General features: G+C 37.3%; 1 protein-coding gene across 1 annotated transcript in view; it reads right to left on the bottom strand.

The window, feature by feature from the left end:
- Positions 1–393: 393 nt before the first annotated feature.
- Positions 394–24,042, bottom strand: part of LOC109915278 (grainyhead-like protein 3 homolog) — a 61,403-nt gene continuing 37,754 nt past the window's right edge. Inside the window, exons 8-15 of the mRNA XM_048612947.1 lie at positions 21,738–21,896; positions 18,431–18,509; positions 14,863–15,002; positions 13,715–13,752; positions 8,906–8,994; positions 6,572–6,657; positions 4,745–4,809; positions 394–2,566 (exon numbers count right to left, since the gene is read on the bottom strand). Of these exons, the coding sequence (XP_048468904.1) occupies positions 2,452–2,566; positions 4,745–4,809; positions 6,572–6,657; positions 8,906–8,994; positions 13,715–13,752; positions 14,863–15,002; positions 18,431–18,509; positions 21,738–21,896 (771 nt within the window). The 3' untranslated portion in view covers positions 394–2,451. The remainder of the gene's footprint in view (positions 2,567–4,744; positions 4,810–6,571; positions 6,658–8,905; positions 8,995–13,714; positions 13,753–14,862; positions 15,003–18,430; positions 18,510–21,737; positions 21,897–24,042) is intronic.

Raw genomic sequence — 24,042 nt, forward strand, 5'->3', positions numbered from 1 at the left:
TGGTGTAGAGAAGTGCAAGATTTCAGTGGCCAAGTAACTTCTAGATTATTGGAAAAATCCATCTAATTTATGACTGTCCTCTAGGGAAGTCAGTCTCCTATTCTTACCTGAGATCTGTGTTATATGTGATTACAGACCATAGCAATGTGGTTGACTTTTAACTGCCCTCTGAGCTTAATAATATTAAAACTGTTGGATCACCCAGCACTGAGCTATACGTCAAACTCACATATGACTAAAGCATACACAAAGCATCCATTGCTTATGCATATGTTTCAAATGAAGCAAGTAAAGGAGGAAGAAAGAGTGCAGGGTTGGAAACAGAGCAGAATTCTCCTAATTTATGCTTCATATCAGAGACTGATAGAAATACATTTTCTTTGAAACAGGTTATGTTGAAAAAGTAGCAATGGTGACTTTAATAAACTACATCTCAGTGGCTATGTGAGAGATAAACACAATGAAAATGGCATATATACAAATCCCAATACAGGAGGTATGTCATGGGGCAATAACCAGGGCTAGGATTCTAGGGGGCTTGCTGGGCTCAAATCAGCACTGGGACCCAGAACAGAAGCAGCACTGGGGCGCGTGCTTTTTGTCCCTGCTCCTGCATATAGACACAGTAGGAGACTCAATTCACTCATTCGAAGAGAGATGTATCAACTACAGCAATTTCACTTTAAAAGTTACATTTTACATTTTTCAATTGAAATTTTTACAGGAATTTGGCAGTGAAGTTTGTATACCATGCTATTAAGAATCCTCCTGGAAGCTGATTCATTTCAGTGGGGTAACAAAACTATGTCTGGCAAATCAGAGACCATACTGCAGTTTGAAAAGCATCATAAAGAAAACATGAAACATCCTTCACCACACTGTTCATATGTGAGCCTTATTCTTTGTATAAAAAAAACACATGCTTCACAGTGCAGAGCACAATACAATAGACATCACAACTTACAGTACCACATAACAATCATCATAAGGCAACAGAAAATGAGGCAAGACAATTGTTGACAAGACATTTTCCTGCTTTTGTGCGCGGATGGTAAGGCAAGTGTCAACTGAATAGACATTTCTGACAAGTAAATATTCTCACAAACATTAGTTAAGAGGGGAAAATATACTTAGAGAGAGACAAAAAACTTGAATCACTCTGATTTGTCATATTTTCAAGCACAGAAATGTAGTATCACCTTAAGTACTTTGTCAATAAATCTATCATTAAATTTGGAAGCTCAGTTAAAATGCTAAAGCTCAAAACAATAAACCAATAGGAGTCAGGGGATTCCTGCAATGGAAATCAACACTTCTTTTGCACTGAGTTCGACAAGTGTCAATACCAGAGAATATTTGCTATAAAAATAAAGAATGTATACATGACTTTTTTTTTAAAAGTAGGCAGTTAACAAGTCTCCTAATATTTTAAATATAGTCACCTGAGTAATATTTTGATAACTGAGAGTTGTTAGGTCACTGTGTGTGACTGCTGAATGAATCTGGGATACAATAGTTTACACGTATCCATAATACATTGTTTTAATGTTTCAAATCATGACACGATACCAGCACACCATGATTCAAAAACACGTATGCCTTCTATATGTGGATAGTTTTAAAGATTTTGGAAATCCTTGATTATATCAGGAGGTCCTAATACCATTTTGTAGCATTAAAATGAGTACGTATGAATATTGCCTTGACTGAAGCATGAGGGATATATATCACAGATTCATAATGTGTGAAAGGTAAGGATACAATTTTGAAACCATTAACTTTGCTAATATTTCAAGAAAAGAGAACTTTTTAAATTATCTTGACGATAATGTCCCTCAAAAAGAAAATTTTTTCTAAATTTTCTCATATGAACAATGAAATTTTCCACATACATCATGGGCACCATAAAATAATTGATAGACTTTGTGTAAATAGTTCATATTGAAAAATCTGCTGAAAATATGAAATTAACTGAATTTTCAATAAAAACTGACACGTAAATTGCATAAAAAGATGAATAATTCAAAAATATCACACTTGAAATACACACACATGGACATCAACTGGTAAGTGATTCCACATATATAGTCCAACAGTCAATAAGATATTGTGGAGCTGAAATCATTTAGCACTTTGACACTGGAGATTTAACAAGTCCTTTAACCAGTAGTGTAAATAGGTAAGAAAAAAAAATCTTCAATGTTACAAGGGGGTTCATCCAACAGGAGTGTAGATTAAAAATAGGTTAGCTTTGAGTTCTTCATGCTTGGCTTCAACAAGCTCATTTTTACACCTGGTCAGTAGAAAGTATTGGCACAAAGATCTTGGGTTCAAATATTGAAAGCAGCCAGAAGCGTATGTACATGGAGAGAAAGGGAAGAGGTAGAGCAGTGACTGTTTTGTTCCTAATATTGAGGTTTCTTTGAGTTTGTCCATGAATGTTGAGGCCCTTTAAACTTCTTTAAGTGTTATTTGACAGCTTCCATTTACGTCCTTTATTTCAACCAAAAATGCAGCATGGTTACAATAATGCTGCACAATGTTATCATCCATGTTTACCAAGATTCTGTAGGAGGAAAATGGAAAATGAATGTCAATTACAGCTCATTAATTGTGGTCAAAGCTCTTACGCTTACAAAAAAAAGAGTTGCTGTCAAGGGATAGCTTCTCACTACATATGAAAAACATTCAAATGTCCAACCCTCCACTACATGACAGTGCAAAGTGGGTAAAAGCACGGTCCTCCAGCTAACTACTGCTATGGCAGATCTTTCATGAAGCAACAGAACACATGCTTACGGAGAACACTTTGAACATGCAATTTGCACCTCTCTTCTGTTTGGTCTTTTGATGTTGCGAATATAATTGCACCAGAACAAGTGGCAACTTGTTTGGAAAATCAGAGCTAAAATAATCCGACTAGTTTACAACATTTATGATTTCTAAATTTAAACACTAAATTCTTCCTAGTGCACCTGTTTTTGTGTTCTTGCAATGAGTCATATGAGCAAGGACCAAAATCAGTGCTCAAATCAGCAAGGCCACATTCCAATCCAGTCACGAACAAACATTCCAAACTTATTAACTATTTGCGCACATTCATTTCGTCTTATTCACTTACAATCCCTTTTGTATTGCCGCACTCACATAAAAGCTATCAAATCATCTTAATTTAATATCATAGAATGTTCCGACAATGCCATTTTTACTATAAAGTTGAGGAAAAAAATCCCTCAAGGAAATCTTCAGAAACACATTTGCATTCCTGTTTGGCCTATTATTCAAATATTATAATTTTGTTCTCTTTGTTATTTTATTAATGAAGCACACATAAAAATTAACAGACATTATTTGAAAAAAATGTATCACCTAAGAAAAAAAGATATAAACTTTGAAATTTGCAATGTAGTTTTGGAACTGTTATTAACATTTTGCTTTGAGAATTACAATGGACAAATGAGTGAAAAATAGTTTATAGGAACAACACCAGCATTGCTTTGGGACTTCACAATTACTATGTGTCTTTCCAGTGTTTTGTCATTTGTGTTGATCTGAAGTACTGTTAATTTCCAGCTACACAAACCATGTAGTGTAATTTGGGAATGAGGTGCTAGAGGGTATTCTGTGTGACACCACTTTGAGGAAGCAGATAGAGAATGCTGTTGTTGCAGTGCAACTACAAATGGCATGAGGTGAACTTTAAAAATGTCTATTTTCAAGTATCCCCCTAACTGATTCTTAAATGTAAGCATGGTTTAGCTTCAATTATCAACTCCAGTAGAAAAGGCCCACAGCCTCATAAGCCTCTCTGCAATAAGGTTTCCCATATTGTTTGTTCTTAATTTTTACATTTAATCTTATTCCTTTTTCCCTTCATGACAGGAGCTTCAAACACTGGTGATAGACTTTTACCATCTTCTCCACCCATCCCTTATTAATACATTACCAGCAATTGTTCTCCCACTCTATGCCTTATTGGTACAATAGTTAGTTAATCCTCTATAATTCTAATTAGAAAATTATACAAATTAACAGACAGTAAATGAATGCAGATTCATTGCTAATGCATGCTCACAATTAATTCATACGTTACTACACAAAGTGTAAACCCATCCATATGTCCAGAAACATAAACACAACAATATGTGTACACCAATCAATAAACTAAACAATTCAGGTCACAAGTGAACTCACTCACCAAAATGTTTAACTGAAATGACAGTCTATGAGCTAAATTTCTCCAATTATTGTTAGCTCACAATATCAGAGCTGCTCAGTTTATACCAATGTTCAGTGGAAAAAAAAATCCATTTCAAAAGATTAAAAAGTTTGTATTATTTTTAGACCATGCCATTTACTCATTGTTGGTATATAATTTTAATGTAATTTTAATTCAGTATTACCCTTCTTTTTGTACTCCAACTGCACCATCCCAGTCATGTGCTGACTTTGTTTCTCGATTTTTGTTACTGTTCGATTTTTACATGCTTGCATAACTTTAACCTCATTACTTTGTCTGAGTTTACTTACTAAACTATGCCACAATTCAGCCCTAGGGTTGCATAGATGTTTCTTGGACAAAATTCCTACACCTACAGACACAAGCATTAACTACATTACCCTGATTTCAGAGTGTACTTGATATGAAACCTACAGTTTAAGAAGAGTTCCTGTACTGGTCCTGACTCCAGTACTGTAAAAGAGCTACTTATAACACAGAAATAAAGTATTTTCAATTACTCACCCTTTCATACAGTTCTTGTAAACTTTAGAAATTCTCTCCTTAAGCAGCCCATACTTTTCTGAAATCTAGGTTAAGAACATCAAAATACAATTGTCAAAACAGTCAAGCAAAATTGTATCTGAGGAAGTCAACTGTACTTAGAGCTTTATATTGGTGAGTCCTAACAAGAGTTGAACCATGGATAAGAAAGAAAGTCTACATGATATTTAATAGAGGCTTTTTGCCACTAATTGTAAACCTTAATGTTTTCATACATTTCCTAAATGAAGCATAATAGTCAAAGACAAAGCCATATAGTACCTTTAATGTAATTAAAACCTTTAATGTAATTAAACATCCCACGGCACTTCAGAGAGTTGCAATAAAATAAGGTAAGCTATATCGCTGGGATACTGGGGTAGATAACCACAAGCAGGAGCAAGTAGACAAGTTTTTAATGAGTATCTTAAAGGAGAAAAGCAAGGTAGAAAGGCAGATGGATATGGGAAGATAATTAAATCTTAGCAAACTGAAGACACAGTCAGTCATCGACAATTGAGCAATTAAAATCCAGGATTCTCAAGACTCCAGAGTTGGAAGAGCACAGATATCTCAGAGGATTGTAGAGCTGGAGGTAATAAAGAAGGTGGGCCGGAGTAAGATCATGAAGGGATTTGTAAACAAGGGGGAGAACATTAAAAACAAGCTGCTGATTTATCAGAACCTATCAATATATATGAGCATGAAAATATGGAACAAGAGGATATCCTCAAGCTTACACTGGCAACAAAACATTCCTGACCCATGGCCTCCTCAAGTCTAGTTCATTAATCAATGCTGGATCAAAGGAGTGACCCTTATTTTTCTATTTTTGCCAGGAATGTTTCTGCAACAATTTTAATGTTTCATGTAAAGCTTGATAGATGCATTTGTCATATGACTAATATTAGTGAAGCAAATTCCAAGTAGCGAAAAAAATCAAAATATTTACACTTTTGTAGCTTTTGCTCCAGCACATATCATCAACAGTCATAAAAAGTTTCCCAGTAAAGTGGTGGCTGAATCTTTTGGATTGTCCAAAAACTGCAAAAAGCTAATGTAACCCTTAGTTTGATAGGGTGAGAAGTGAGTAGTGGGGATATGGAGCAAATCACCATGTTTAGTAAAATAAGACTGCAAATGTTTTAAAATGTTAATGCCCTCATTAAATTAGTAGGCCAGAGACTATTTTCATTCATTCATAATTCAATATTGCATTTTAACCTCAAAAACAATTTTACACTTTTTGCATGTGCAGTATTATGCCTTATGTGTTTATGCTTTCTGTGAGCAAACAATTCTAATCCAATTTCCCATATCCCTGTTCCTTCCTCCAATTATCCAAGTTGAAGCTGGCTGGTAGCACAGTATTTTTCCCCAATCCTGTCCATGTGTTGCCCCCCCGCCTCCATGCTCTGAAATAGTTTCTTCTACCCTCTAATTTCAGTACCTTGTGCTTAATTTTGTCTTTCTTGCCCCCTCATTGATGACCCTGAAACTACTGGAAAAATGTTTGTTTCTGTCTACCATGTCCTGTGCTTTCAATTGTTTAAAAACCTCTGTTAGATTGCCCCAGAATCTCAATTCTCATAAAGTTAGTACGAGGTAGAGGTGATGAAAGACTTCAAATGGAAATTGGATGGACATCAGGCAGTTCTCCAGGGATGAAACCATGTAATTAGGCTGACAACATTGCAATATAGATAGCAGCATGGACTTTACAGGCCAATGGCCTCTTTCTGTGCTATAAGTGACTCTGCATTTTGAAATAATATACTCAATAAAAAGAGTAGGTAACCTGATACTAACAGCGTTCTTCAATCCATTGAGGTCAGGAGTCTTCAAAAGCAGAGCATCAAAAACTTCATCTGACTCCCTCCTCACATACAACAGCACTAGAAAAAAAAATAAATGTTTCACTTGCATTATACTTTACACTTGGTCATTGCTCATCCCATATTCCAATGAAAATCATGCAAAGTAAAAAATCAATGTCAACATAGGATTATCTTAGTATGTTATATTTAACCAGTTACAAATAGAATGATTGAAAGTAATTATTGGTTAAATAAAATTCAAAGGATTTGAGAGCTGAATTGCCTTCAATAGCATTCAAAACTGCACGATACTACAATAATGATAATGAATTGATTATCTGTATGTTAACAAACATTATTAAAATGCTCAATGTTTGACACTGTACATTCAGTAATAGATCTACACTGCACACCAATCATGTCTGTTTCAATACAAACTACTCAAACACAAGATCCATTTGATGCTGAGAAGTAGGGATTTTGATAGCAAGCTATCTTCTAAATGAATAACACTATTAGGACCATCTTCTGCTTCTGATAATCTCATCTGGAATGTATGTTACATAATACAAATTTTTTACCTAATAATCAAAACCAACAGTGCTATTAAATAAAACATAGCTCTTTTATCCTCTAACTTTCAAAAATTTAAAAATGCATTGTACTCTCTATATTTTCAACTTGGGAGCAACTGCCCACTTAGGCGAGGAAAGTCCTGAATCTGAGAAATATTCAGCCAGTGACAAAACATTTGCCAGTGGTCCCACTAAGCTGAAAAGTATTTCATTTATTCTTGACAATTTGTACTAATGTACACAATTTATACAGATTGTCAGAGTGAAAAGATTCTTTGTTAAAGGTTTGATCGTACTTTTTATTAGAATCAATTTGATGAATTAGGGCAGAATCTACGCATATTAGGCACTGTAGCCAATCGGGTTGGCTGGCAGCTCTTGAAGACCTTCTGCCCACAGAGAGGCAGAATTCCAACGCTCTGCCTATTTATGCTGCACCCAGCATGTTATTGCTTTGGGGCAGGCTTTTTAAAAGTTGGTCCATTTTGTCTACGATGCATCTGTCCATAAAATCCAGTCTTTAGAGTAACTTCAAGGCAGTAACACATTCAATGTGAAATAAAGCATTTACAACACTTCAGATTTTGATCTTTGCCTCATCAAAACTAGTTATCTATCTAGTTACTCGGAACTCCTTTCTGATTTTTATAACATTTGTAATTAAATGCCACAAATTAAATATAGCCAGTTTTTACAATCTTTATTTTAATCAGTACTTACATTATCAGATAGCTGTTTATTAGGGGAACATAGACTACTCAATTAATTATTTTCCCTAATGTCTGTAGAAGGTCTGTATTGTAAGTGAATGTGTAACAGCTTCAGGAAACTGGGCAGCAGGAAAGCCACCTAATACATAGCCAAATGTGCCTCTGACAGCTACTCCAGTTTCTGATCATGTTGCTGTTTAGGTTAATGCTGCCTGCAGGGAAAGCATGAAACCTGTCTCTTTTTTTTGTCATGTAGAAGGACTACAGAGAAGCTACAGTGAACCACTGAGATGCTGCCAATGCTAAAACTGACACTTTAGGCTATCATCCATGTTTATATTGTAAACTTGTCATGAGGTTTCAAAATTAGTGGTTGCTCAATTCAATCCACTTCTCCAGATGTCACAATTTTTAACTGAAAATTTGTATTATTCTCTATCAGGTCATTAAAATTTCAAACAGGATTTTCTGATACATTCCAGTTTGTCACCACTCATCAATAAAACAGGCACATAGGTACACCAGCCAGAGAATTCTTTTATATTTAAATGTTATAGTCCACTGACGGGGGCCAAACTTTTAGCTGGAATTGGCGAGACTTGTCAGAAAGACAGGGAAAATAAATCAAGGTAAATATTTTCATCAGGGTATTTTTTGGTGGGTCAAGAGAAATATGACTGCTCCATTTACTCAGGAGGGATCCTTGGATCTTCCTATCCCTCTTCTTGCATCTTCTTCCCACCAATGGCTCACCTTAGGTCTCAAATCTCCACACACACCCCCAGCACTAACTTTATGATATACATTGTTTTGTCATATTACTGATGGTGTCAGACTCCCAGCCTAAATTCCTACCCCAACTTACAGGAGCCAATGTAACTTAAGCAGGCTTGGAGCCACAAAGTAGAGACAGTGCTCTACTATTCAAGTGAGACTCAGGGATTAAAATGATCAAGCAAAATAATATACTTTAGGAGGTTCCCTGCCAGCCTGAACCCACCCACCCTGAACTCGTGGTTTTAAAGACATTTTTCCTTGTACCTCTTTCTGGTTCACAAAGTCTAGCTTGTTTGACTGGAGGGTCCAATTCATCTTTGTACAGAGTCTTGTTATCCCTCTTCATTGGAAACCTGTACATTTAAAGCACAAAATTATGGATTATAAGTGATAAGCAATGCTATCAGGTGCCACATAAGAATGGAATCATTGGCACAGTTATGCAATTGAAACATCTATTATCCATCAACATTCCAATATGTGTGCAATGGAAGTTGAGATATCAGTCACCTGACATGATTTTAGATGGGTTGAATAAATCTCATTCTTAAATGACTGAATCCAGTGTGACTCTTTGTTTTGTGGCTAAAGTTGTGTTCAGGTCAATGGTCACATTTCATCCAGACCTTCTCATATTCTACCAAAATGCCCGTCCTAAACTGATTCTCTTTGCTGTGTCAGTGCAGAACAGGACTACACCAAATACAGCCCACAATATGAGCCCATGGGGTGATTTCACGCTGTGACTTTGTATGAATTGTTCTTGGTGATGCCTGTCTCATAAGGTATCCTTTTAGCCTTACATAGACAGTACATATGTAATAACCTAATGCAACATTTTGAGCACATTTACACGATAGCTACCCATCTGAGACTGATAGCTAGTCTGCAAGTGCAATCAGGCTTAATGCTGCTTCCATTAATTGACTTCTGCCTGGTTAGATTCTGTTTGTGAGTAGGCTCTGCAAACATCTGCATGCACCATTGGTTCTTACATTTGCAAATGTAAATGTTTGCAGAACTGGTGGGAGAGGAATATCTGATGTGTTTAGATTGCGGATATTGTAAGTGTTTTAACAGTCATTCTTTCCATCATCACAATTGTATTATGCCCAAGATGCACTGCAGCAAACTACCAAGGTTTCTTCCACAGTAACTCCCAGACCACAACCTCTACAGAGGCAGTGAAAGCTTGGGAACACCATCACCTGCAATTCCCCTACAGGTCACACAGCGTTGTGACTTGAACGTGTATCGAGAGAAATGCATTTGCACATACTGTATTGGCTGTTTGGCCATTGGCATGGGACTTCTACCTTTGCTGTAACTTGCTCTCACTTTAGTTTTAGCAGCCATTAAAGACATTGCTTGCAACCTGAAGTGTGAAGCTGATATTGAGTAAGCTTTCAGAACTATAAGAGAGTCAGCTTAAGGAAAACAACACCAAGAAAGAATTAAGACCTCAAACTACCGTGTGAGTCAGAATAGCTGTGCATTTTCCATTCCCAGCTGCGGGGGAAAATGAAAGGAGATAAGAGTCGAGATTAGAATTTGTCCCAGTATCATTGGAAAAAAAAACTATGAAATAGTTTCAGAACTTAATTAAAAAGACCAAGCAAGTAAGAGTAACAACCCTGTTATCAGTTCTGTGGAAAGCATGCGAAAGTTATATTGGACCCTTATCCTGAGGAGCAGAGAACCCAGGCAATAAAGATTTTTGTTGGCTTTGAAGACTCACTTTGAACACTCCATTAATGTGATGTATGAACAGTATGTCTTCAGTGTTAGAGCACAGAGCAAAAGGAGACAAGCAATCAGTATGTGATCGCATTGATACATTTAGTTGAATCTTAATAGTTTAGACAACTGAAGGATTCTCTCATTAGAAGTAAGATTTTCTTAAGTATAACAGATCATTATATAACAGTATATCTGCTGGGAGAGGAGAAAATCTCAAAAAAGCTATGGATGCGTGCAGAAGCTCTGAAGTTATCAATCATTATCCAGAGCATATTGATGGGAGAACAGGTGGGAAGTAGTAATATGTTGGGAGACATTCCAGACTGAATGATAACAACATCCTGGGAAAAAGGAAGGAACATTTTCAGAAAAGCTACCAAAAAGATCAAGGCAAGAGGACAGGGTGTAAATATTGCAGAGTTCATCAAACAATCAAAAAACAAGCATTTCCAAAACAGAGCAAACAGTGCTCTAACTAGAAGAAGCCCAAGTCATTTTGCACAGAGGTGTTTTACCATAAAAAAGCCAAGCAAGCCTAAAGGGATGGCTGCTGGAGAGATGTCAGCCAATGACTCTAATCATAGAATCCCTACAGTATGGAAACAGGCCCTTCGGCCCAACAAGTCCACACCGACTGTCAGAGCATGCCACCCAGACCCATCCCCCTATAACCCACCTAACCTACACATCCCTGAACACTACGGGCAATTTAGCATGGCCAATCCACCTAACCTGCACAGCTTTGGACTGTGGGAGGAAACCAGAGCACCCAGAGGAAACCCACGCAGAGACAGGGAGAATGTGCAAACTCCACACAGACAGTTGCCCGGAGTGGAGTCGAACCCAGGTCCCTGGTGCTGTGAGGCAGTAATGCTAACCACTGAGCCACAGTGCCACTCTGAAGCTGAACAAGAAAAGTGATGCAATTGAAATGCCTGAAGTTAAAAACATAGATCATGTACTGACAGTGAAAGGACTACACCTGTTAACAGTGACTAGCCGAGTTGAAAAGATAAGAAAAGAGATGGTGAAATTCATCCATGTGAGTCACCAAAGAACTGAGTTGTGCTTGAGGAAGTCAAAAGAAACATGACCGCTGAGATTAAGGACCATATCAACCAATGCAATGTTTGGCAATGAATATGAAGCCAATCAATGACAACTCAGATAGGCCAGGGATGAAGCTTGAAGTAGACCTATTCATTCTCATGAACTAATTATTTTATCACCATTAGTTATTATTCTGACTACTGGGAGTTAGAACAGCTGATATCAACCAGTGAGATTGTAGAATTCCTGAAAGTGCACTTTAGTCATTACAGCATTCCAGACATTGTGATGAGTGATTTGGTCCTCAGTGGAGAATTCAGCTACTTCATAAAGGATTGGGAACTTCAAGGCCATACATCTTCACCATTGTATCCCCAATCAAATGGAAAGGCTAAGGTGGCAGAGAAAATTGCTGAAGAGATCATAAAGAAATCAAGCAAATCCAGCAGAGTCGTACTTGAGTGAGAAACATGCTTAATGTAACCACAAGAAGTAGTCCATTTCAAGGACTAATATTACACCAAAGAAACAAGAACTAGTAACAAGGGACCTCTGCTCTTTGTGATCTTTATAAATGACTTGGATGAGGAAGTGGAAGGGTGGGTTAGTAAGTTTGCCGATGACACGAAGGTTGGTGAAGTTGTGGATAGTGTGGAGGGCTGTTGTAGGTTGCAACGGGACATTGACAGGATGCAGAGCTGGGCAAAGAAGTGTCAGATGGAATTCAACCCGGAAAAGTGTGAAGTGATTCATTTTAGAAGGTTGAATTTGAATGCAGAACACAGGGTTAATGGCATGATTCTTGGCAGTGTGGAGGAACAGAGGGATCTTGGGGTCCACGTCCATAGATCCCTCAAAGTTGCCACTCAAGTTGATAGGGTTGTTAAGAAGGCATATGGTGTGTTGGCTTTCATTGGCAGGAGATTGAGTTTAAGAGCTGCAAGGTTATGCTGCAGCTCTGTAAAACCCTGGTTAGACCACACTTGGAATATTACGTTCAGTTCTGATCGCCTCATTATAGGAAGGATGTGGAAGCTTTAGGGAGGGTGCAGAGGAAATTTACCAGGGTGCTTCCTGGACCGGAGGACATTTTCCCAGGGTGGAAATGGCTATCATGAGGGGATATAATTTTGAGGTGATTGGAGGAAGGTACAGCGGAGGTGTCAGAGGTAGATTCTTCACACAGAGACTGGTGGGTGCATGGAATGCACTGCTAGCGGTGGTAGTGGAGTCAGATACATTCGGGACATTTAAGCAACTCTTGAATAGGCACATGGATGATAGTAAAATGAAGGGTATGCAGGTTAGTTTGACCTTAGAGTAGGATAATAAGTCGGCACAACATTGTGGGCTGAAGGGCCTGTACTGTTCTATGTTCTATGTAAATCAAAGCCGTATTATATATAATTCCTGCCCAAACATCGAGTCAAAACATTCTAACTTCTAGTTCCACCTGACTGTGCTTATAACGCATCTTATCTACTATGCTTCAACATTCTTTTGTAATTCAAACCTGTGACTTGTTCTTAAAATTCTTTAAAGCTAAAATACTTTGCAAATGTAGGCAATCCTGTAATTTTTCACAACCCGCCCACTATTCAGCTTCAAAGTCACTACAGTTCAGACAAACCAAATAATAATTTACAGTTGTGAGTTAATCGCTGATGACGTCAGTTTAAGTTCCAGAGTCAGTAGAAAGCTTGTGGTAAGATTTGGACGTTTTGATAATTTGCTGTAAGACACTCAGACTATTCACCTGACTTCCTAAGATGTATATTATTATTCCATAATTAATACTGAAAAACAGTTTCTCCATAATTTACAGTGCCATATATTTCAGAGTAATTATCTCAATTTTCTTCAATGTTTTATTTTTGAAACTCTATCTTGCAGGATAAATTGTTGCTGTTTGAAATTTACCTATCTTGCATGTTGTCAGATAAAACTTCACCCATCAGTTTAAAAAAATTTACATTTACATGATGCCTTTCGGGACGTAATGATATCTCAAAATGTTTTGCAATCAATTAAATTCTTTGGAGTGCAATGCAAGAAGTTGAATCCCAGCATCCCCTGTAGGAGATGGTGTCAGTGCATAAATCCATTTAAAATTTCCCAATGCCTTGCTCAACATCTTCTGACTATCAAATTATAGCAGGGAGGCACATTTCTGGAATTATAAGGAGGCATGTCATCATCAGCAATGTATATGCATAGCACCACCCACACAGAAAATTATCCCAACACACTTTAACTTTAGAATAAATGGAGAGCATTCCTTACCTCTCAGGATTTGTGACTTCACAACTCATCGAATGGCCCTACAAGATAGAGCATCATTTTAACACAATTTTCAATTATTATGAACTTCAAAAATAGTAGTTGGTGCTAAAATCAAAAGGGGAGCTTGGAAAGTAGCATTGCGAGTCACAGATTGAAATTTGGGAGGTGTGAACTTGACCATTTATATTTTTAAAGCTGAAAACATTGTTAATGCTGACTGCTAGTGTTGTTACTCAATATAATGTTCTGGCAAACAAAGATCCTGCTTTCAAGAAGCAGCTGTGCTAAGGTACTGCAGTGCCTAGAATTCTATGTTTTTACTGCAGATAATGAAACTCGGCAGACAATTAATTCATTTGAAGCAATATCATGATGCTTTCTAACATAAAGCAGTACCTCTTATTTTTCACAGGTAGATTTTACTCAGAGCCCTAGATTTCAAACAACTTGGAAACAGGGTTTTTGTTTAAACTGATCTTCCACCTCAGCTACACCTGACCATTTTCTTTCCATATACTTTGATTTTCTTGGTATGTAATAATGTATTGATTTGTAACTAGAATTTGCTAAACAACTGAGCACCCACAGGTCATCGGGCAGAAAATTCTAAAGGATCCCCAACACTTGGAGTGAAAATATTTCTCCTTATCTCAGTTCAAAATGTCCAACCCGTTATTCTGCTGCTGTGCCCTGAGATGGGGAAGGTCAGCCAGGAATAACATTTTCCCAGCTTTTACCAGACACCTGAAGAATTTAGTATTTCTATTGGCTGGGTTTTCCAAAGAGTGTCAATTTCAGGCAAAGAATTGACAGATCAGGGCTCCTTCAGAAATGCAGAGCCATACTTCCATTTGGCAAAACTCCCACTATGGCAGAAACATTGGAGAAAGGTATACTATGTTCTCTTTATCAAAGCAGTCAGCAGCTTATGGGTCCAGACAGACACTTTGACCACTGTTATCAAGTTGTAAGTTCATACAAGTGCGAGGTTGCCATGCTAGGAGCGTAGGGTGCCAGATGGGTAGAGTGCTTGGTTATTTCAGGTGCCAGGTGGATATTGGATAAGGTGCCAGAAGATAAGTGCCAGATGGCTAGGGTTCTTATTATTGTTATATCATAGTATTGCAGTTATCATCACATATACATACCGATCCAGTTCGTTGTGAGTACAGAAAATGGGCTTCTGGGGTGAACAGAATAGGAGGAGAAATGAGATCTGTCACTGGCTTAAAATAAGTGATGTCAATTCCTTTATGGTCTGTCAGTGGAATCCTTTTGTTATCAGTGGCTGTTAAATGAAAAGTACAAGAGAGAAGATCAAGTTTTAAGACTTTATTGTTTGCAGATTGATCATTCATCAAATAATTTTGTTTAATTTGATTTGATTTATTTTTGTCATGTATTGAGATACAGTGAAAATACTTTTATGCTATTCAGACAAATCATTTCTTACATAAGTACATCAGGGTATTAGAACAGAATGCAGAATATAGTGTTACAGCTACAGAGAAGGCGCAGAGAAAGATCAACTCTAACGTACGTGAGGTCCGTTCATAAATCTGATAACACTGGGGAAGAATCTGCTCTTAAATCTGTTGGTATGTGTTTTCAAACTTTTTATCTTCTGCCCAATGAAAGAGGGTGGAAGACAGTATAACCGGGATGGGAGGGTCTTTCATTATGTTGGGTACCTGTTCTGAGGCAGCAGGAAACGTAGACTGAGTCAAAGGAAGGAAGGTTGGTTTTTGTGATAGACTGGGCTGCGTTCACTACTATTTATAATTTCTTATGATCTTGGGCAGTTGCCATATCAAGCTGTGATGCATCCGGATAGGATGCTTTCTATGGTGAATATATAAAAATTGGTAAGAGTCATTGTGAACGTGCCGAATTTCCTCAGCCTTCTAAGAAAGTTGAGGCATTGGTGTGCTTTCTTAACTGTAGTGTTGACGTGGATGGACTAGGACAGATTGTTGGTGGTATTTATTCCTAGGAACTTGAAGCTCTCAACCATCTCCACCTCAGCACCATTGATACAGACAGGAAATGGCTTCATAGATGTTCGCAGAGCAACAGGTTAAGCAACCAGCAGAGACTAGAACCAAATTCCCACCACCACAGATTATGTAGCTTCAGAAAAACCAATTGCTTTAACTGAGCAGAAAATCTAAGAACTAAGGAACATTGTTAATCATCCTAAGAGAATTTGGGAGAGGATTGTGGGACAGCAGAGAGGTTAAATTATCAATGCAAAATATGATCTGCATAAAGGCCACAGTCTGCAGATAACATATATCTCTGACAAATGCTGTTCTACCCAAATATTAATCTAACTTCCCTTCTTCCAAACATTACCAGGCCTTTTCTACATCATGAACTACAACTGCTATGAACAGAATCTGAAATACTGCGATGGTTCGAAGTTGCCAGCATCAATATTGAAACAAGAAAGAAAAAGGACTGGATTATTCCTTTGAACTTCTGATAAAAACAATAACATACCAAACATTTGCTAAGAGCCAATGGTGTTGGAGGTGGTATATTAGCACAGATAGAGAATTAGCTGACCAATAGAAGACGCAGAATCAATGACTTGGATGAAGGAAGTGTTTGTAGGTGATGAAAAAAAATTGGTGGGGAGGTAGGTGATGAGGATAACATGAAGAATCTGTAGAGGGATACAGACAAGTTAAGTGAATAGGCAAGAACTTGGCAGGTGGACTGTAATGCAGGAAAATGTGTGGTTAGCTATTTTGGTAAAAAGAATCAATGAACTGAATATCATTTAAGCAGAGAAAGATTGTAGAAAGGTGCAGCACAGAGGGATTTGGGAGTCCTCCAGCATAAATCACGATAAAGTTAACATCCAAGTTCAGCAGGTAATGGGGCAAACAAATGGATTGTTGGCCATTATTTCAAAGACCTGCCTGAAGTGGTGACTTGTCAGTTTGCATGTCATGGGCCATCTCCAAGCAGCTAGGCAGGGCCACACCACATGCCTGTAGCTGAAGTTTGGCTACGAAGATCCTAGTTGACCTCTGTCCATTGGTTTGAAATTGGGATCAATTGGTTCAATAGGTTACCTGTCATGCTTGAGTAGATAGCCCTATCAACGCTAACCACCTTACCTCTGGGAATATTATCTGAAGGTAACATAGCTTGGGGGGATGGTGGGAGGTAACTGGCACACAGAATAACACTGCCCACTTCCATTCACAGGTCTGGTGGGACCAAAAATCTAGCTGAGGATTATTGTTTTTGAATGCTATATTCAAACAGCGCAGGAAACGTCAAATTTGGAGATTGAAATGGAAAAGAAATAGCTAAGGTAAGGAAACTCAGACATTTCAGGCTAACACTTTATGAACACTTCAGTGAAGCAGTCACATAAGTTCCAGTTGAGTTTCCCAGTTTGGGAACTGGTGACCACCAGTTGAGCAATAAGTACATTTGTGTGTAAAATTTGAGAATTGCTTATTTGTGAACTGCTGTTGCACATGTATGGAGTGTTTAAGGCACTGGATCAAAATGTGGAAAAAGAAAACAATAATCCTCAGCTCATGTTAGATCTTCTGCTGTGGATTGGAAGGATAGCTTGAAGTACAGGTGAATAAATGGACAAGAGATTTGTTCAGGGAACCAAGCACTTTAAGAGTGAGGAAAATGCATTTTGTCAGGGGATCATTTTGTAAAGTAATGAAAATGGTCAATGATGAAATGTTACTTGAAGAAACTCAGGGACAGCAAATAAAAACAAAAGGGAGCCTACTGATCTTGAGAGAGGAAGGGGAGAGGTTTGAACAGACATCTGGAGGTGGGGAGCTTGGTTGAAGAAACAAGGAAATATTTCAAAAGTACTTTTGTCAAAAATAGAATTATCAAAAAAAAAAAATTGACACTTTTTTGGATTTTGTCATCTATTAAGCCGCCCTGGCTAGAATATCTGCTGGTTCTTTCTCTTTCTCTACTCCCACATTTTGCTCTTTATTTCTCCAATCTCATTAAAATATCTGTATCTCTCATAGTCATAAGTCTGATGAAGGGTATATGTCCAAAATGCCATAATCTATATATTTGACTAACCATTAGTACATCTCCAGCATTTTTTGTTTTCATCTCTGAATGATGACTGTTGTTTTAAAAATATTGATTTTCCTCCCCATACTTCACATTTTTCTTCCTTTCAGTTATTTAAGTACAACATTTTCTATTTGGGACTTAGTGTATTTTTGACATTCTTTACATTGGTCTTTGTGTTTTATGTATTCCAGACTTATATTTCTCCAAAATAAAATTGAAGAAAACATAAAAGCCACAGATAAAAGTAAAATCACCATCATCCTGCCGGACTGCACTCTCACTAGACAGAAACAATTGGTGGTGGTTTAGCCTGAAGGTCACCATACCTCAGGGGAGGGGAGAAGTTGAGAAAGAGAGTCCTTCATGGTAACCTCAGCCAGTGCAGGAATTGAACCCACACTACTGGCATCACTCAGCATCGCAAACTGACCATCCAACCAACTGATCTATCCAAACTACAAAAGTTGCAGAAATAGTATCCTGAAGGATTTTCATTCATTCAGTTCTATGGGATTCTGCCATTCCTGCTCCTCTGGTGCTGCTTGGTCTGCTGAGTTCATCCAGCTCTACACCTTGTTATCTCAGATTCTCCAGCATCTGCAGTTCCTACTATCTCTCAAACATTATCTTACTCACTATCTGTGGTGGAATCCGGAGACTTGCTTTTTCTTTTCGATTGCTTGCGCTCTTCATCTCTCATTTTTCTCTCAGCACCCTGGAATGATGGATATGAGAAGAATAAGTAGTGTCTCTCCAGAAATTGAATTGCAAATGGATCAGTTAACAGCAGGCAAAATTCATCAAAAAATTAATTGCAACAGCAGTAGGCACTAAGGTAGTAAAAATCAAATTCTCCTTAATTATTCTCAAAAGATTGGTGTTATTTCCTGTTGGTAGATTCATTTATAGTATCACAGAATGACACAGCAAAGAAAGAGACGATTCATCCCAGGACGTGTGTGTTGGGTCTTTGGTAAAGGCATCCAATTTATCCTTTCCTCTGACCTTTCCCCTTAATTATTCATCTTTTTTTCTTTAAAGTATTTATTTAATTCTCCTTTGAACATTCCTCGTCAATTTGGTTCCACCACCCTTTTTCACAGTGCATTCCAGATCATATTAACTCACTGTATAAATAAATATTTCCCAGTGTCATCTCTGCTTCTATTCCCCATCGCCTTGAATCAGTGTCCCCTGGTTGCTGAACTTCTGTCACTGGAATTAATTTTTCTTTATACATTCTTATTGAAACCATTCATGATTTTGAATACTTCAAACAAATTTCATCTTAACTTCCTGTGCTCTGAGAACAACTCCAGTTTCTTGTGCATTTCTATGTAACTAAAGTTCTTTATCCTTGTCACTGCTATGTGAATCCATTCTGCATCCTTTCCAAGGTTATCGCATCCTTCATAAAAAGTATGGTTTCAGAATTGAACATATTAATTCTGCCAAAGCCTAAGCAGTGCTTTATTGGAGGGCAGGGGCGATAAACCTTCATATTCTATTAATAATTCTAAGGATTACTTTTCAAAAAAAAATAGCCTTCTCACCTTGTCCTGTCACAAACTCAGACATGTGTGTACGTCTCAGTTCTCCCTATTCAAGCATTGTCTTTCAAACTTGTCCGTTAGTTTATATTGCCGCTTCTCTTTCTTTCTACTAAGATTCCTCACTTTGTGTCCCCCAATATTAAAATTTCATCTGCCATCTGTCTGCTTATGATTGGCTGAAGTTAGTTATTATCTACCTCATTACCATTCTACGTTTGGAAATTCATACTTTTTGCAAATTTTGATATTCTACCTCATATACTCAAATCCAGGTTATAAATATATATTGCATTAATCTTTATCTTGTTAGTGTCTATCATATACATATCTTAATATATATCCACATGAACATAAATCCTAATATTGAGCCCTGAATACTATTATATACCTAGAATTATAGAATCCCGACAGTGTAGATAGAGATATTTTTTTGTAGCAGTCCCATGGATCTCTTCACCTCATTTGATTTCCGGCCTTGCTAATCTATTACTTTAAGCTGCTTTAAAACGTTCAAAAAACACAGACTGGAGCCACAAAATGTTTAATCTATCTGGATCTATGTACTGTCTACTTGTCTATGCAGAATGTATGACCAGGAGTCGAACCATCACATCATTGCTAGTTTCCAAACCATGCATTTACATGGCTTTTGAAATAAAAGGGTGGGGTAAAGGGCCACATACCATATTATTGGATAAACAAAACAGATTATCTCTGTACTTTGGGTGCATCTTAAACTCCAATTAGTTCTTTCTCACCCATTCTCTCTTTCATTGTCACATTCCATTTCAACTTTGTCTGTTATTTTGTGATGGTTGATGCCTCAGGTATATATTACATATCTTTCACTAATCCTGGCTTAGGTTTTAAAAGAGATCCTATCTCTTTTCATTTTTAATGGAAAAGAAAAACAGACTTATACCAAAGCCCTGTATAATGCATGAGAGATGTAATGAATTGTCAGCCAGTGCAATACTCTGCAGTCAACCAAGTGATATTTACCTATCGTAACTAGATTGCTAACTAAGTACTGCTATTAGCTGCAAACCTTTCCGTTGCACTCAATTATTGTCCCAAGAATATGATAGTACGGTTGAACATCTATTAATGCAGTAGTCAGATAATCTACGTTCAATTTAAGTTAATCATTGACTCTTCTGTTATAACTATCTGAAGCTTTTTTGCATTTTTGACAAATCACCCTTTCATAATATTCCATTAGTAAGACATTCACGATAACATTATGTATGAGAAAATCAAGTGTGCGTAGAAATAGCTGATATTCACATCCAGAAAGCAGTAGTGTCATACTATTATAAATGCAAAGTTTTCATGGTTAGGTTTGTAGTCTAATGCACTGCCTACAATGTTTAGCTTCTATCATCTGTGAAGCTCAGGCCCTAAAAACATACTTTGGAAACCATTAATAATATCACATTTTTATTTATAACTTGCCCACAGGTAGCTTATGACATGACCTCATGAGAAGCCTGCAGCTCTTTTCCAGTGTTTTCTGCTTATCATTTCATCAGTTTCAATGTACTAATCAAGCTACAAAGAGTTGACATAACTCAATCACACAAACAGTATGTGCACAAGTCAGGGGGCATTCCTCGACTGCACTCATCCAAACTCTTCAAAAAAAAATCTATTTTGCAAGTTTCAGAATTTCAGTTGTGCAACGCATGTTCTGATTGCGGAGATTGTTGTCACTGCAGCAGAGCTTTATCTTATACATGAGAGGAAAGAATTCTTTATCGACACACATCAATAGGGGTTTCACAAAGGGAGGAGGTCAGGATAGATACTATCCCATAAAGTTCCCTCTTTGCAATAAAGGCATAATTTATGGCACTTATAACTATATTTGCAATAAACTTTGTTTAATTTTGTGATTTGTTATTGGACTAAGATAAACTACACAGTACCTCAGTCCTTTACCAAATCCACTTTGACATGAGAACATAACTATAATTGTCACAACTAGGATATTACCTTTAGAAAATGAATGAACTATTTTCTATCAATGAAACATTTAAATAGATTCTTATAAAAATTATATTACTGTCAGCTTCAATGCTTCTCATTATTCTTTCAAAAATTTATATTAATTTCCAAACTCAAAAGAAATCTTTGATGCGACATTTCCATCTCCTACACTTGCCTAAAAACATATTTGAGCTGACAATTCTGTCCCAATCAGGACTGAAGGGAGGAGATAATAATACTGCAGGTTGGTGTTCCCTGCCGAGTATATTGAGACAAGCAAAATTTACCATTTCCTTTATATTAATATCTGAATTTCTTTTACAACTTTTCTACTTTTAATTTTCTATTCTTCTCTTTCCATATTTCTTGATCTTTGCTGTCTTATTATTAAATATCCATACCTTGTCCACGAATATTTTAATCTGACAGACAGCTCGGTGAATAGGCTTGTCCGATTTGGCTTCACAGTCATAGGTGTCGATCTGGAGATTCAAGGGAAGACCTTTGACTCCCTTCTGTGAGGAGAAATCTGTGCTAAGGCAGTTAATGCCAATGTAAACCTGTTGGAGGGAAAAGAAAATTGAAAGATTACTTCTTACACACTGATCAATGCTTTTGTAATGAAAATACATGCCATTTAAGATAGATGGGATTTTTTTTGGGATTCAGAAATTATTTATCATTTGGGCAGAGGTAACACATCAAAATTCTCAATCTTTACTGGCAAAGGTACTTCAAATGAACTCCTTATAGGAGGACTGTGCAGATATTTACATGTACACTGTGCTAAACAGAATAAAATGAGGCAAAATCACAGTGACAGATGGAGTATGGTGTGGGAAATTGTGGGGAGATTATTTATTTTGATAATAAGATTCAAAACAGAATTTTATTTTTCTTCTGGATGTACTGACCGAAAATTACAGAATGTTAGCATGGGATACAGCAAGCAAAAAAAAACATATAACACTTTATTGCCAAGGGACTGGAGTACAAAAGACTTTGCTACAAATGTATAGGACTTCGGCAATATCAAATTTGGAGCTCTGTGCACAGTTTTGGTCTCCTTCCCACATCCATAACTTGCTCTGGTGGACAGAAAGCAAAGGTCCACAGATCAGATGGGATGAGTGAGATCTTTCTCCACTAAAACAAGCTGTGAAACTTCAGAATTGTCTATCTTTGAGGATTGCAGTTGTTCCATTATTGGATATATTTCAGGTTGAAATAGACAGACTTTTGGTCATAAAGTCATAGAGTCATAAAGATGTACAGCATGGAAACAGACCCTTCGGTTCAACTCGTCCATGCCAAACAGATATACTGAACTTGCCAGCATTTGGCCCATATCCCTCTAAATCACTCCTATTCATGTAACTGTCCAGATGCCTTTTAAATGTTGTAATTGTACCAGTCTCCACCACTTACTCAGGCGGCTCATTCCATACACAGACCACCCTTTGTGTGAAACAGTTGCCCTTAGGTCCCTTTTAAATCTTTCCCCTGTCACCTTAAATGTATGCCCTCTAGTTTTGGGCTCCCCTACCCTGGGGAAAAGACCTTGACTACTTACCCTATCCATGCCCCTTATGATTTTATAAACCTGTATAAGGTCGCTCCTCAGCCTTTGACGCTTCAGGGAATATAGCCCCAGCCTATTCAGCCTCTCCCTATAGCTGAAACTCTCCAAACCTGGTAACATCCTTGTACATCTTTTCTGAACCCTTTCAAGTTTCACAACATCTTTCCTATAGTAGGGAGACCAGAATTGAATGCAATATTCCAAAACTGGCCTAACCAATGTACTGTACAGACGCAACATGAACTCCCAACTCCGATACTCGATGCACTGACCGATAAAGGCAAGGGTACCAAACTATCCTGTGTACCTGCAACTCTAATTTCAAAGTCTCTTTGTCTCCAAAGTGTCTTGGAATCGACGGATTTGGGAGTTGGTCAGAAAAGGGAGTTAGGTCAAAAGCTAAGTCATGATTGTGGAATGGTGGAACAGGCGAGAGGAGCCCATAATTTCTCCGATTTTTGTTAAATACAGAATGAGATAACACTATTTGTTGGCTATGATGATATTTCTTAACACTGTAATTTCTAGAAACAACCAGGCAACAGTGGTATAATTTCAAGGTTTGTCTTGGTATGATATCTGTGTGGTGTGACTTTTGTTTCTAAACAGGACTTGTCATTTTATTTGACTTATTGAATAACATTCATAACGGAGGTTATAAATTGATGGTTGTGACAACATAATAGGACCATAAAGCTGTGTTCAGTTAAGCCTAGCTGAAGCTCAACAGAGTATTTATTGTATAAAACGCATACAACATCTGCTGCTTTGCCTTCAGGTTAATGAAGTCTGAGCTATAACAAAACCGATCATGTATAAGCAAATTGAAACTAAAGTCAAATGCTTGCTATATTCTTTTCAGGTTCATACAGCAAACAACTAGATTCAGTTATTCAATAACTTTATTGGAATTATTTCTGGCTGCATCATTCAAATGAGCATGATGACTGTTAAAATGGTTACAGACCAATTAGATTGAAGCATCCAAAATCAACCGATTGAATGAACTCTCTTTCAGTTTCAATTATTGGACAATCAGCATCTGTGTTCTCCAAGCAAATTTAAAAAAATAAACTATCAAATAAAAGAGAAACCCTGATATTGTGATGAAATTGGGGGTCCTG

The sequence above is a fragment of the Rhincodon typus genome, chromosome 27 (assembly GCF_021869965.1).
Source record: "Rhincodon typus isolate 14 chromosome 27, sRhiTyp1.1, whole genome shotgun sequence".
In the NCBI taxonomy this organism is placed as follows: Eukaryota; Metazoa; Chordata; class Chondrichthyes; order Orectolobiformes; family Rhincodontidae; genus Rhincodon; species Rhincodon typus.